The 15,158-nt window shown below is 35.7% G+C and overlaps 1 protein-coding gene across 1 annotated transcript in view; it reads right to left on the bottom strand.

Annotated features, from left to right (window-relative positions):
• Window positions 1-14,588, bottom strand: part of PPP1R1C (protein phosphatase 1 regulatory inhibitor subunit 1C) — a 138,143-nt gene extending 123,555 nt beyond the window's left edge. Inside the window, exons 1-2 of the mRNA XM_021075102.1 lie at window positions 12,496-14,588; window positions 10,763-10,823 (exon numbers count right to left, since the gene is read on the bottom strand). Of these exons, the coding sequence (XP_020930761.1) occupies window positions 10,763-10,823; window positions 12,496-12,744 (310 nt within the window). The 5' untranslated portion in view covers window positions 12,745-14,588. The remainder of the gene's footprint in view (window positions 1-10,762; window positions 10,824-12,495) is intronic.

Here is a 15,158-nt window from a genome sequence, read left to right as displayed (position 1 = left end):
TGAAAATAATAGTTGCCATTTATCAAGCATCTCGTCCTTGTACTATGCTTTGCAACACTATACCTAATCGATTCCCCTACATCCTACAATAAACACTGCTGTACTGAAATGAAATATATTTTGCCACATGATGTTGATCTTCCTACCAATGTACAGGTGTCAAATTATGCCCCAGGCAGTTTTCTTCGTGAGGTCAGGGCGACTTACTTACTTTATCCCCTAGAACAGCTAAAAGAGGTGTTCCCAAAATTTGATGGATTAACAATGGATTTGAGAATCTACTTTTTATCTGTGGGCATCTAATATCTAGTTTATTAGATATTATACTACTAGTTTGAGTAGATATATCTATTCTATTAGTTTGGAATAAATAGTAAAAATTTGGCTCTTACACCAATCCTGAAAAGACAAAAAATAAAAACGAGTCATACAAATATTTTTTAGAATAGTAAACATGACAAATAAATGCCTCTATTAGCCAGAATTAATGATACCCTGGTCTGAACAGTTGGAATTTCTGTTATTACAATTCTATCCCGGTTCATCCAGATGTATTATTCTCTGTTATCTTGATCACATGTTCCTTGAGTATTTAGAATAAGGACTCAGTAAACAGAGTTAGAGGTGGGAAGAGAGTATTGCAATAACAAAGCCAGACAATGAATCAGATTAGTCCCGGGAAATTTTTGAGATTTAAATGAATCTTGTGGGAGTTCCCGTCGTGGCTCAGTGGTTGACAAATCCCACTAGGAACCATGAAGTTGCGGGTTGGATCCCTGGCCTTGCTCAGTGGGTTAAGGATCTGGCGTTGCCGTGAGCTGTGGTGTAGGTTGCAGACGCGGCTCGGATCCTGCGTTGCTGTGGCTCTGGCGTAGGCCAGCAGCTGCAGCTCCGATCCGACCCCTAGCCTGGGAACCTCCATGTGCCGCGGGAGCGGCTCAAGAGATGGCAAGAAGACAAACATAAACAAACAAACAAATAAATAAATAAATCTTGTGCTGCAATTTAAATAAGATAAATTGCAAAAGAAGGAGACTAATTTACACAAATGAGTCAGTCTAGACTAAGTCTTAAGAGCTGGCAAAGAAACCAAAAGAAGAAACCAAAGAAAGAAAGCTCAGTCAGAATACAGCACAGGAAGGGTATACGGAATGAAGGAGAGCATAGGGCATATGGAGTGTAGTCAAATGTGAGCAATAAGATGAGAGTTTAATAAACATCACTAAAGGATTTTTATATTCAATAGGCAAATTTCTTTCTTTCCACATATTATTAGGATATAAATTGAATTTTTGACCAGATATAAATCTTTCACAAAAATCTCTTGTTCATAATATATTTTTTCATAACTTTATAGATATTAGTAGCATGCTTACTTTTTAAAAATTCTAAAGGACTCATATTTCATCAAAATCGTGTTCATAAACCAGACATGGTCAGTTGAACAAATACCACAGTATAAGGTCCGTAACAATTCCATAATTGTACATTCTTATCTCGATGAATTAGGAAGTATGGTACATCTTTTCTCTTATCAAGAACCACTGCCTCATGAGGACACTCTAGCACTGCCTAATGCAGTTAGAATGGGAAAAGAGCTGGGCCATCTTATGATAAGAAAGGCAGGTTTTAGGAGAACTCAGCTTCTCTCAGCATGGATATAATGACACAGAGCTATCACATGTCTTCAACATCTACTTAGCTGCAGACACTGCACTATGCATTTTCTCACATTTCCATATCCTACTCAAGAAAGGAGGAAACTGAGGAGTTCCCATGGGTTAAGTTTCCAGTCTTGTCACTGCAGTGGCTTGGGTAGCTGCTGTGGTGCTGGTTCCATCCCTGGCCCAGGAACTTTCACATGCCACAGGTGCAGCCAAAAAAAATTTTTTTTAAAAAGGAGGAAAATGATTCTATGGAGGTCAAATACATACCAATGTCACAATATCAGGAACTGGCAAACCTGAAAATCAAACCCACGTCTTACTCCAAACCTGGTACTTTACCTACTTACAAACACTCCTTTCTACATATTGCTGAAGTACCTAAAGGTTATTTTCACCTGCTATAGTCCCTACAAGTAGGAAAACAGAGACCAAGCAAAATGAAGTGAATTGACCCTACCATCATTCTGTCATATTTCACTAAGCTATTTCTAATTAAAATCAACATAAAAGATGAGCAGAATATACTATTATTCAAAACGCAGGGAGTCCCCGTCATGGTGCAGCAGAAACGAATCTGACTAGGATCCACGAGGTTGCAGGTTCAATCCCTGGCCTCTCTCAGTGGGTTAAGGATCCGGTGTTGCCGTAAGCTGTGGTGTAGGATGCAGACTCGGCTCAGATCTGGTGTTGCTGTGGCTCTGGCGTAGGTTGGCAGAACAGCGCTAATTGGACCCCTAGCCGGGGAACCTCCATATGCCATGCATGCAGCCCTAAAAAGACAAAAGACAAAAAAAATAAATAAATAAATAAATGCACAAAGTGGTAATCTTGCTGAAATAAAGTAGCACTATTCATAGTTTTTTAATTTTCTCTTTTATTTTTCTTCCATTTAATGTGACAATTACACTAGTCCTTTGAACACTTAGAGAACAGCAAGTTTTGCATGACTAAGAACTGGCACCTTATCATTGATTCACAATTATTTCTATTGATTGGGCTATATGGCTGCCCAGGCTGAATAGATATGGGAAAATATGTCAATCAATTGTACAGTACATGAGACTCTGAAGGCCACATGCATCACTTGTCTTTAAATCATTCAGAATGGTTTGGCATTCAGTAACTCGTGGGGGTGTATAAATTAAGAGTTTGGGGTTACATGTACACACTACTACATATAAAAATTGATAACCAACAACAGCCTACTGTATAGCTGTATAGGGAACTATATCAATATCTTATAACCACCCGTAAGAGAAAATAATCTGAAAAAATATTTATATATTATTGAATCTTTGCTGTACACCTGAAACTAACATGACCTTATAAATCAACCTTATTTCAATAAAACTTAAAAAAAAAACTCATAGAAAGAAATACTGAGGAGAAAAACAAACAGGCTTTTCTGACAGTTCTGAACAGTTCTTAGAAATTAATCCCAGTTAACTTTTTTTTTTTCCTTTTTATGGCTGTACCTGTAGTCATACGGAAGTTCCCAGGCTAGGGGTCAAATTGAAGCTGCAGCTAAGGCCTACACCACAGCCACAGCAACACTGGATCTGAGCCACATATGTGACCTATACCACAGCTTGTGGCAATGCTGGATCCTTAATCCACTGTGTAAGGCCAGGCGTTGAACTCACATCCTCACAGAGACTGCACTGGGTCCTTAACCACTAAGACACAATGGGAACTCCAATACTAGTTAACTCTTGAATGGTCTTTGAACACTGGACCTTTCTTTCTTTTGTACTGTCATTAATACTGAGAAAGAAAAATAAATACTGAATAATCCATAGCAATAGAGAATCAGAATGAATTAACAACCATATCCTAAAGAAGATGAAAACAAAGAATGAAACAAACTGTATGACTATGGGTCTTGTACCTCTTATACTTGAGTATATTTGATTGGAAGTCCCTGGGGGTGACAGACTCCCTACAAGTCTGGGGCCTGATGATGTCATATCCATCCTTAAGAATCTCAGAAAAACCCTCAGTGTGATTCCTGGAACTTACACCCAGTGTGTCCACTGCCTTTTGACCACAAATCATTCATTTTGTAAAATAGAGGGTCTCCATGAAAAGAGATTTTGTGCATAAAAATGTTCTAATGCTAGAAATAAATCTCCACTTTAACTTGATGACCCTGCAAAACCTCCATCACTGGAAATTTCTGGAGCCTCTCTGTTTTGAACAACTCAGTCTGAGTCTAGCAATGTTCTCTGTGATCCAGTGTCTCAGGATTTTAAATCCAGAGCCTTCAAAACCTTATTACTTAATGGAGTTCCCATTATGGCTCATCGGGTTAAGTGAGACAGAATCATAATTCAGGTAGTTAGTATAGGAACATGGGCTTTGATATTTTGTTTGGTATGGTCATTGATTAATGTCCATGACTTAAGGGTTCCAGGGAGTAACATCCCCATAGGCCTTGTTTACTATAGGGAGTATATCTGTTTTATGTCCAGGTGGATGTTAATCTCTAACCCTCTCCTCAACTGATGGAGAAGGAAGGAGAGGAATGGCAACTCCCAGTCTAGGGAAGAGAAGAAAAAAGGAACCATGAGACTTAGGGGATATATCCACCTCTAAGACCCCTATTGGACAGAGACCAATATAGGTAAACGGGGCAAGGCCAATGGGAAAAGGAACTGATATCTGGACCCCTCGTTGGTACTCCAATCTTTAAGAGATAAAACCTCTATAGAACAATAGAGAGGGGAACTCTTCCTCTTCCGCCCAGTGCCTATGCTGGGAGCTGTTTGCTTTCCTATAATAAAGACTTTTGCTTGCTTGTTGCCTGTGTGTTCGAAGTTCATTCTTCGGCTCTGTGAACAAGAACCAGATTCCAGTAACATCTTTCTGGGAACATAAGAACCCATGATAGTCTTCATGAGAATATGGGTTTGATCCCTGGCCTTGCTCAGTAGGTTAAGGATCTGGTGTGGTCAATGCAGTGGTATTGATTCAATCCCTGGCCCAGGAACTTCCAGATGCTATGAGTATGGCCAAAAAAGAAAAAAAAAAAAAAAAAAAAGACAATATATAAAATAAAGTTACAGGCTACTTCCAGAATAGACTGTGACTTCTTTTTCAGTGTGTGGAGCCAAAGAGCCCAATCACTTGGAAATTCTAGTTCTCTTTCTTGACTAGGCTTAACTCTCAAAGTTGAAAGAGATAATGTGATTTTTAATTCATATGTCTTATATTAACTAATATTTAGGAACATGATCCATGCAAGAAAATGCTTTTGCTCTTAATCCTTATTTTAAAGAATATTTGGGGCTGAAAGTATCAAAGAGAAAGTCAATCTCCACCAAATTGGCTGTGATAGGAAGTTTGATAAATATCCCCCATTTTACATTGTATTTCTGGTCCCACTTTTTAGATGTACAACAAACTTTTAAATGATTCCCCAAATACCAAAACTCCTGGATACTTACCCAAATCTGCACTAAGCTCCTAGCCTCTTACAGTTCATTCATGTTTAATAAGCATTGGGTCCATTAAACTTAATTGGAGGCATACTGCCTGTACTTAACAGTAAATGGTGTGGATGCTACAAACTTTAATATTTGGAAAACTTGATCTAGTCCAGCTTTTTAATGGGAAGACTATGTCTAGCTCTGGGCTCCAAAGGCCCAGAGACAAGGAAAATTTGGACAAGGCCCTTATTGGGTACCAGGAATATTCAATTCAGAAAAAAAGAATAATTTCTGTATGTATTTTAAAAGGTGAGTAAATGAAATTTTATTACCAAGAGTAAAGAGCTATTTTCTTTATTTATTTTTAATGTTATTATAGTTGATTTCCAATGTTGTGATAATTTCTTCTGTACAACAAATTGACTCAGTTATGTATATATTTTATATATATAATATTCTTTTTCATTTTCTTTCCTATTATGGCTTATCACAGGATATTGAATGTAGTTCCCTGTATTAGATAGTAGAACTTGTTGTTTATTCATCCTGTATATACTAGTTTGCATCTGCTAATTCCATACTCCTAATTCTTCCCTTCCTAACTCCCCTTCCCACTGGCAACCACCTATGTCTGTAAGTCTGTTTCTTAGATATGTTTATTTGTTTCATATTTTAGACTCCACATATAAGTGATATTATGTGTATTTGTCTTCCTCTTTCTGACTTATTTCCCTTAGTATTGCTAATAATCCCTAGGTCCATCCATATTGCTGCTGATGGTATTTTTCATTCTTTTTAATGTCTGAGTAATATTCCATTATATATATATAAAATCACATTTCATTATCCATTTATCTGTCAATAGACATTTAGGTTGTTTACATGCTTAGCTATTAAGCATGTGCTTAAATAGTGCTGATATGAACATAGGGGCCCATGAATCTTCAGATTATAGTTTTGTCTGAATATATGCCCAGGAGTGGGATTGCTGGATCATATGGCAGCTCTATTTTTAGTTTTTTGAGGAAACCTCAAAGTTATTTTCCATAATGGTTGCACCAATTTACGTTCCCACCAACAATGTAAGAGTGTTCCCTTTTCTCTACACCCTGAAGAGTTATTTTAGAATAAAGTGAGACATTATTCATGTTTTGCATAAGAAACTATATTTTCTAACACCTAAAATTATTGGATCTAGAATTGAAAACTGTTTGTAACTATGGATTCTTCTCTGAGATACATAAAATGAAGCAAGTCTCAGGGACTTGCACTGATATCTATATCTTTCATGAAGATGTGTGGTTAAGTATTTTTTGAAGTTCTTTTCCAATTTTTTTTTTTTTTTTTTTGGCTTTTTAGCCACATCAGTGGCATATGGAAGTTCCCAGGCTAGGTGTCGAATTGGAGCTATGGCTGCTGCCACAGCCACAGCAATGTGGGGTCCAAACTGCGTATGCGACCTACGCCACGGCTCACAGCAATGTTGGATCACAGACCTGCTGAGTGAGGCCAGGAATCGAACACACACTCTCGTGCATACCAGTCAGACTCGTTTCTGCTATGCCACCACATGAACTCCTCTTTTCTGATTTTAGATTTCCAATACTGGTAGCCAAAAGTACAGTCTTCTGATAAGCCTACTAAATACAAGTAATATATAAGTAAATCTAGAAATGTAATGAAATTAATTGCAACAAGTGGCATTGCTATTTATTTCTAAATAGAGAAGATTTATGTGTAGTCATCAAATAAAGATATAGGAACCAAACCAGTTACCTATATATAATGCAAGAGTAAAAACAAACAGCATGTAATACAAGAATTGACAATAAGAGTCTTACTGTATAACTCAGAAAACTTATCATAAATAGACACTTAATCAGAAGATGAACTAAAAATACAGAAAGATAAGCAGTTTGCTACAGGTCACTCACATTAGCCCTAGAAAACATTTGAAAAAAATGAAATTTTTCTTTGGTTCTTTCTACCTACACATCTCCATCTTCTCATACTTTTTCACTGTCATAGGCTGTTTAAAGTCATTCTAACAAGCAAACACATAGTCTTCCCTCTCCCATAAAGACACACCCTTTGCTATTAAATTATTTCGTGAATGATGCCTTCAATTAAAATTTTTTAGTCTTATATCCCATTATTTTGAATTAAATTGATTAATCTATGTGGGAGGGTAATACATCAACAGGTTACATATCTGTTTAAATAGTGTTTTTACTGCTAAGAATAATAGGCCATTGGTTAGAAATGGACCAGTGTAACATTTCATTGCCTCTGGAATCTTACCAAATCAGGTGTCAACCTCATCTTTGTGTTTACACAAGCAAAGATGAACTAGCAAACAAACAATCTGGATTTACATGTTGAAATATATTTCTATTCTATTTCCTCTCTATCAAATATAAAAAAGAATGCATATTTATTTCTAAATATAAAATTAAATTATTCTTTTAAATGTTCTTTTATAACAGACTATTTCTGCAAACACCTGGAAATATTTTTTAAAGTAAGCTATATCTAATTCATTTAATAATGATTATAGTATACCGATCTCATCATATGAATTGGAAGAATTTGTTAATTATATCTCTGTAATGGAAAATTTAATTTTATTTGCTTTATTAACTGACAATAAGGAGAGATTTTCAGGAATTTGAATTTTAAATAGCATTAATAATAGGTGCTTCCAAGAATACTTATATGTATCCTGGACAGTTTCAATAAATTAAAGAGATTTGTTTATTCACCGTCATTTAGACCTGCATCCAATTTTAATTTCTCAAAGAGTACATTGCTTTTTAGGGCTAGAAGGGGCAGTTGCTTTAAAAAGCTCATTTAATAATAATTTTTGTTGTTGAGGTTATTATTTTGCATTGTTTTGTTTGATAGAGAATGTTCAGATAAGATTTGAGATGTGAATTGTTGGAGCGAAAAAAAAAGCATTTAGGACAGATGAAATTATGAAGATTCTGTTCTTATTACATCTTAACTCTTAAACATCACATGCAAATGTTGTATTCTGGAACACATCAGCTAGTGACACCTAATATTCCTGCACTATGCAGTTTTTAAGGGATGCTCACATTAACTCTTTCAATCATTACAACTATGCTGTGAGGTAGAAAGGATAAACATTTCTGTTTTATAGATGAGAAAATACAGCTTGGAGACATTGTCCCTTAACCCAAGACCGCATGGCTAACAAAGACCAGTATTCAGCTTTAGTTTGGTGTGCTATGGTGTTCTTTTGTTGCTGTTTAGGGTTGGTTTGTTTTTGTTGTTGTTGTTGTTTTGTTTTGTTTTGTTTTTGTTTTTGTTTTTTTTGAGTTGCATGTTTTTCCCCAGTTATCATGATTCTAGATTATTTTTACTGGGAAAGCTATGGAAGCATTTGGGGGTTTTAGTGCAAAAGCCCATGAATAGTCAAAAAATCTCTGTTTGCTGTACACATTGCTTTACTCAGCCAAACGCTAATCATCTCGGTAAACTATTCTATTTTTCAAAAAGGAGGATGAAGATGGAGGGAGATGACATTACTAAAATGGCAGGGTTCTTTGTGAGGTGCTATTTGTATCTAAGTTCTTTATAGTGATGACTATAACAGAGGATGGAGGCAATAAGGGAAATAAGATCATGCCAATAGTGATTAGGAGGTCTGGCAAGAAAATGTTTCCAGAGAAAAAAAATTTTTTAGGGCCGCACCCACAGCATATGGAGATTCCCAGGCTAAGGGTCAAATAGAAGCTGCAGCTTCCAGCCTACACCACACCCACAGCAACTCAAGATCTGAGCCATGTCTGTGACCTATGCCATAGCTCACTGGCAATATCGAATCCTTAACCCATTGAGCAAGGCCAGGAATCAAACCCTCATCCTCATGGATACTAGTCAGGTTCATTACTGCTGAGCCATGAAGGGAACTCCCCAGAGAAAATCTTAATTTAGCTCACGGCAATATTTAAATATAATTTCTAATACACTAAGCTAGGTCTAGACAAAGAATTTATTTAAAGTTTAGATTTGCTTGTTTATGGGGCCCGAATGTCTAGTCACACTTACAGAGCCTTCACTGTGCACTGCAGTGCCCACATCCTGCCCTAGGAAATGCATGGGCTTTAGAATCAGAACTGAGTTTGTCTCTGTAATCTGTCACTTCTAGTGGAATAACTTCTGCAAAAATCACTTTGCATCTCTGATATTCACGTACCCTATCTGTAAATGGCACATATTTGGCATTTAAGAAACAACAGTCATTACAAATTTGGAGGCTTGAATGAGAGTCACAGAGGTCACTTACATGGCTTTGCTATATTCAAACAGTTAAAATACCTGCAGAACTCTGAAAGCTGCTTTTTATTGGGCAGGACTCCCAAAAATAAGTTAGGTAACACTTTTCAAGTTTAGCATAGAGAGCTAAGTTCTAGAATATTGTGGAGAAGTCTTCCACTATTAGCAAAGGAAATGTTGGAAAATTGTTAAAAAATTATCTCCAATCTGAAAAGATTTCATATGTTTATTTACTTGTATTTATTTGTATACTATAAGTACATAATATTTGTACCTCTTATTCAACCAAATGTAAGTTAATATTTATTAAGTGAGATAACATATTTGAAAATGATTTTAAAATGTTATAGCACTTTCAACAGGATCAAATTATAATTCTTTGTTTTCAGCAGGAATAAATTTGCTTATTTGTTTCTAATAAACTAAACACCTTTCTGTATTTGGGCTCAATGACAGATATTCTATTAGAATTTTGCTTTCTTATCTTATGTATATTTCTCTAATTGGAAAGGAATCTGAAAAAGTCTAAGACCATTTTGTCCTAATGTTCTTAAAGCAAATCATTCACAATGATCCATACTTAGACTTACTATGTTTCCACTATTCAAACTCCTTTTGTCTACCCTTATTGTTTATACCTGCAAAAAATCCAATACGAAGTCCTTCCTGATTACAAATTAATGCTGCAACCTTTGCTGTCTTGCTTATATTTCTAGAAATAGCACTTAAATATGAGATTAGAATCACCCCCATTCAGTAAGTAAATATTTGTATATTCAGATCATAGTCCTTTATCAGGAATAATAAAGCAGCTTTACTTTTTACAGGAAATGGAGAATGAAACCTCAAATGGATGCAACTCCAGAATGGCTCTCAAATGGGCAGTGCTGAAAATTGATCTGGTTACTTGTCAGTTGCATTATTCAGAGATGACATCAGCAGCAAATCTGTAGCCAATGCTGGCTCTTTGCCCACTCCATGATAACCTTTGATATATAAAAAACCTATTCTGTAAAGATATAAGCATCTCTAGGGCTGTAATTTGAGCTATGAAACCTAATTAAACAACCTTCTACCAGGTTCATTAATAAGCATTGGACGAGATTCTATACAAACACCTGAACAACTGACAGCCAATGCTAACAAAACGTTCTTAGCACATCATCACCTTTTCTAGAGGAAAACTAGGCAGTTTCTGCAGTATCTATTTTTTATTTTGTTTGTGATCCATTTTATTGACTAGCTTATTAGATTATTGCTAACTGAAATCCTGAATTGAAATCTTTTGGCAATGGTATGCTCTTTGATATTCTTCAAACAATTCTATTCTGTTCCTTCAATATGTAAGACATCATGCTTCCTTACCTGGGGGGTTATGTTCATTGAGAATCACGAGTGATGCTGGTGTAGGTCTTCTTTTCCTGATCTATAAACAACAAAGGCCCAGTTAAGGTCAGTGAGAGTCAGGCACTGCTTCAGGTTATGCTATACCTTGCAAAGCTGTCCTATCATCATTTCTTCCCAGCACAAAGAGCAAATTTCTGGGGAGCATACAGTAGGCATTCACTAATTTTATTTTGAATAATAGACAGCCAGACAGTAGAACAGTCAGATATTAGTATCATTTTCTTTGATCAAAAAACTACATTTCCACAGAAAAGAACTAGTTGTGCATAACCAAATGATGCCACCAAATATTAATAAGGAGTGAAGGTATAGGGATGACTTGCTAATTTTAGTGGCTCTCTTGGAGCCTCATAAATTAATGGTGTTTTCAAGATCTATTATTCTTATTTCTAAATGGGGTAAGAGAAGCTTAGAAAACTCAAATTTCTAGTAGCTGAAGTTTAACTATGGGTGTTAAATTTTTCATTTAGTCTTTAATTTAAATTAATACTATAAACTTTTCTTATTTTCTAGTATAATATTTAGATAAATTAACAAATAATGAATATGGATCTTACAAAAGTACATAATTCTTTAAAACTAATACATTTGGTGTGGGATTTTTTTTCTTTATCTTGAGAGTTACAAGAGTGTGTTCTGATTAGAATTTCTAATATATCCTTGATTTATTAAATATATAAGTAAAGTAGGATAGTGGATAAATTTTACCAGTGATATCTTCTCCAGGATAGAACCAGTACTCCATGCAATATAGACACATGTTCAAGGTTGTATTTATCTGACCCAAGTCTAGGTGAATCTACTTAAGATTATCAAAATATCCTAGGAATTTAAGAGGCTCAGTTTCAATAAATATTTTTAAGACTTTGTATATCATATTTGGAAAAAAATTCAGGGGTAATTTAGGTTTTAAGAAATTAATGAATTAGGTTGATGGCCCTGTAAATTTCTTTGTTTTTGCCTCCCCACTGTTGTAATTTCACCACAAATGATTTTTAAGTGGCTCCATTGAATCAAGAGTGTAAGTAAATCTGAATAAGAAAGGTGATCCAGTAAAGTTCTCTCACATGAAAGAGAGTGATAGAAATACAGATATACAGATATATTAGACTTGGGGGGAAAAATCCAGGTTATGTTAAAATACTATTTTTAATACCTGAATAAAATGTTTTTTAAATTATACATATATCTACAATCCTATGCATCATATATTACGTATAATTATGGCTTTGGGGTACACAATGAAAAGCATTAAATTAAAATAGTTAGTCTATAATCTGAAATTATTCCAAAATTTAATGCTTTCATTGCTAAATAAATCTTCTGATTTCATAAATAATAAAATGAAATCTTGCTAATTTTGAGAATTTTTTTAAAAATTTCTCTAAATGTTGAACCTGTTATTTTAATAAGCAAAAGCAAACATATTTTTGGATCCAAATCTAAATTGCTAATATAATCATTTTTCCTTAACAGGTGCTAATTTTGTAGTACATGAAATCCTGCATTTTAGCCATTGGTTCTCCCAGTGCAACTCAAATACTATGCAGGTATAACTGAACTTATTCACTTATCCTGGTGAATAACCAAGTTAGACAAATTCAAAAGGTAGAGAAGCTTTCAATTAATAACAGATATGTATGTCTGTAGTACTTATATACAAGAGCTGGTCCCCACCCAGTTCCACTTACCTGCTCAGCTGCTTCAGGTGCAATCTGACTCTGGAATAAAGGCACAGCAAATTGTATCTTTTTGGGACTGTTGGGCTCCATGGTAATGATGAGAATTAGAGATGTAAAGGGTTCAGAAAGACTAACCCCAGGTGGTGTCTGGGATGTTTCCTCGGGCGCACTCCACCCAGCCAAACAGATGCTTCGTAAAAAAATAGCTGTAATTCCAGAGCGAGTGAGCAAAGATGCCGAGGTCTGAGTAACTCCCATCCACAGTGATGCCTGGCTTGCCTGTTCCCCCACCAATCCCTTGGATCCTCTCAGCACAATACAGAAAGGAACAATAAGATAATTGTGTGCCTCTTCACTACTATACACATGCCAAGCATTCACTCAGCAGCTAATTGAAAATGCAATGCTAGCCATGAAGGACCCGCTGCCCTGGGATTTGAAAGAAAGCCTCTATCCACTGTACATTACTAACCGGCTGCTCAAAAGTGCAATGTAAGCTCCCTCTGAGTATTGCAGGGATGGACCATTTATTATTGATGAACAGAAAGCAGGAAGTTTTTAGAGTTGGGGGCAGGGTTTGGGTATGGAATCATTTTGTTTCTCTTGTAGCACCTTATAATTCAGACACTTTTCTTGTTTCACATCCAGCTGCCAAATTGATGGAAGGCCATGAAGGGTAAGCCACAAGCAATAATCTCAGCTATATTTATGCTGTGAGATCTGGTTAGGTGAGGCTGATCACAGGAGACAGAGCATCTATGAGGTAGGACAGCATTGCCCTTGGGATGAGCAAATCTCAGTTCAAGTTCCATCCCCACTATTAGCAAGTTCTGTGGCCTGAAGCAAATCTCCAAACCTTCCTCAGAAAAATAAGGGGATTAGGCTCGATGACCTTTAAGCTCCTGTTCTGTTCCAACATTCTATATTCGTAGTGCAGTTTTCATTAGTGGAGAAAGTATTGGACAGCTAAATTTAGCAAACAGCTTGAAAGTCACTGCTGCTGCAATGACCTCTATTTTATTTCTTGGTGGAGCCAGTTAAAGCCTCTGATTTGGAAGAATACAAAAGACATTCACGGAAAGAATAAAAGACATTCATGGAAACCTAATGGTTTCCAATGTTGTGATGTGCTGTCAATAGTGGAGATATATGCAAACAGAAGGTCTTGAAAAAAATAAGTATAAAAGGGGAAATCTTTAGAATGATGGAGGGTGATGGTCGTATTTGCTAGAGGTGAACATAAAGGGAGACACTGCCCTACTCTTCACATCTCTTAATATCTAAGGGAAGGCATAGCATAGATGGCTGTCATGCATGCAAGCCCTTTTGCAAAGTAAGCCTGAAAATGAAACTGCTTTAACAGGAGAAAAAACTTGAGTTCTCTACATTTTTATTTGAAAGATAAGGTTTGACAAATAACAGATTTTTTAATATGTGTTTGGATTCATACAATACATTTAGATGGTGACTACTATTCCAGGTATTTACAAATAGAGTTTTCTTCCTTTTTAAAAAAATTTTGAGTCCATACCCAGAATTCATTTTAATGATTAAGTATGCAGCTCTTTCTGTTGAAAGAGTATAGAAAGTAATATGCATTATTCAAGTCATTTTCTATACTCTCTAGGGGATAAAGCAAATGCAAATGTAACTGTGAAAGCACTTTTAGTTGGAGAACAGTGCTGACCAGCAAGAAATCTGGTGATGGGTTCCTCTTTGCAGTGTCAAAAGAAAACTGATAAAACTGATAAATTACATTTTACAGCTTACAGTTTACAAAAATTCTCAGAATGAAAATCCAAATTAATATCATTAAAGGAGTTATTTCCCTGAACATTTCCTCAAATTACATATAAAGGAAACTAGACCAAACTTCATTGAGGGTAGTAATTTAGAGATACACTCAGCAGGCTTGAGTTCAAATCCTGGCTCTGGTACTTACTCAGTTATCAATGTGGACAATAAGAGAACTTTCTTCTTGTGAGGCTTAGATGAATTAAAATGAATTTATTGAAAAGGAATTCTTTAAAAAAGTTCATTATAAAGCCAACACATTATAACCACTGAGTAAAAGATAGCTAGATTTTTCAAACAGCTAAATATATATATATTTTTTTAATCTGATTACTAGGAATTTCTACCTGTTTAGAATAATTTTTTATCAGTTTAAATAACAGGTGATAAAGTGAAATTCCATTATGCATTATAGTATAAATATCAATAAAATGATTCTCATTAACTAATTCCCAGTTTTGAATAGTTTGGCCCAAAATTGTGTCATAGTATCAACTGTCTAGATCCTTTAATCTTCTTCACCAGGCCAAGTCCTATGCATATTTCAGGCCTCAGCTAAGTGTCATTGCCTCTGGTTAGCTGTTCATAGATTCCCTCGAACCCACCTTGGATTTAGAGCCACCTCTTCTGTGTTCCCAAAGCACCCAGAATACTTTTCATACAATAACTCTGAGTCTGTCTTATAACAGTAGTATTTTGCCTTGGCAGTCATGCACTCAGCAAGTGTTTGTTGGGAAGAGTCTACAACCCACTCCATGCTAGACCTTTTGCCATGGCATTACAGGAGAGATTGTGTTAAAAGTGTTGAAGGTCCTTTTAAAGCTAAATTGGTATTCTAAGACTCAATTAAAATACGACAAATTTGAAATAATCTAAAA

This window comes from Sus scrofa, chromosome 15 (genome assembly GCF_000003025.6).
Source record: "Sus scrofa isolate TJ Tabasco breed Duroc chromosome 15, Sscrofa11.1, whole genome shotgun sequence".
Taxonomy (NCBI): domain Eukaryota; kingdom Metazoa; phylum Chordata; class Mammalia; order Artiodactyla; family Suidae; genus Sus; species Sus scrofa.
Note: the sequence above shows the minus strand (reverse complement) of the source record. Positions and strands in the feature narration are given on the sequence as shown.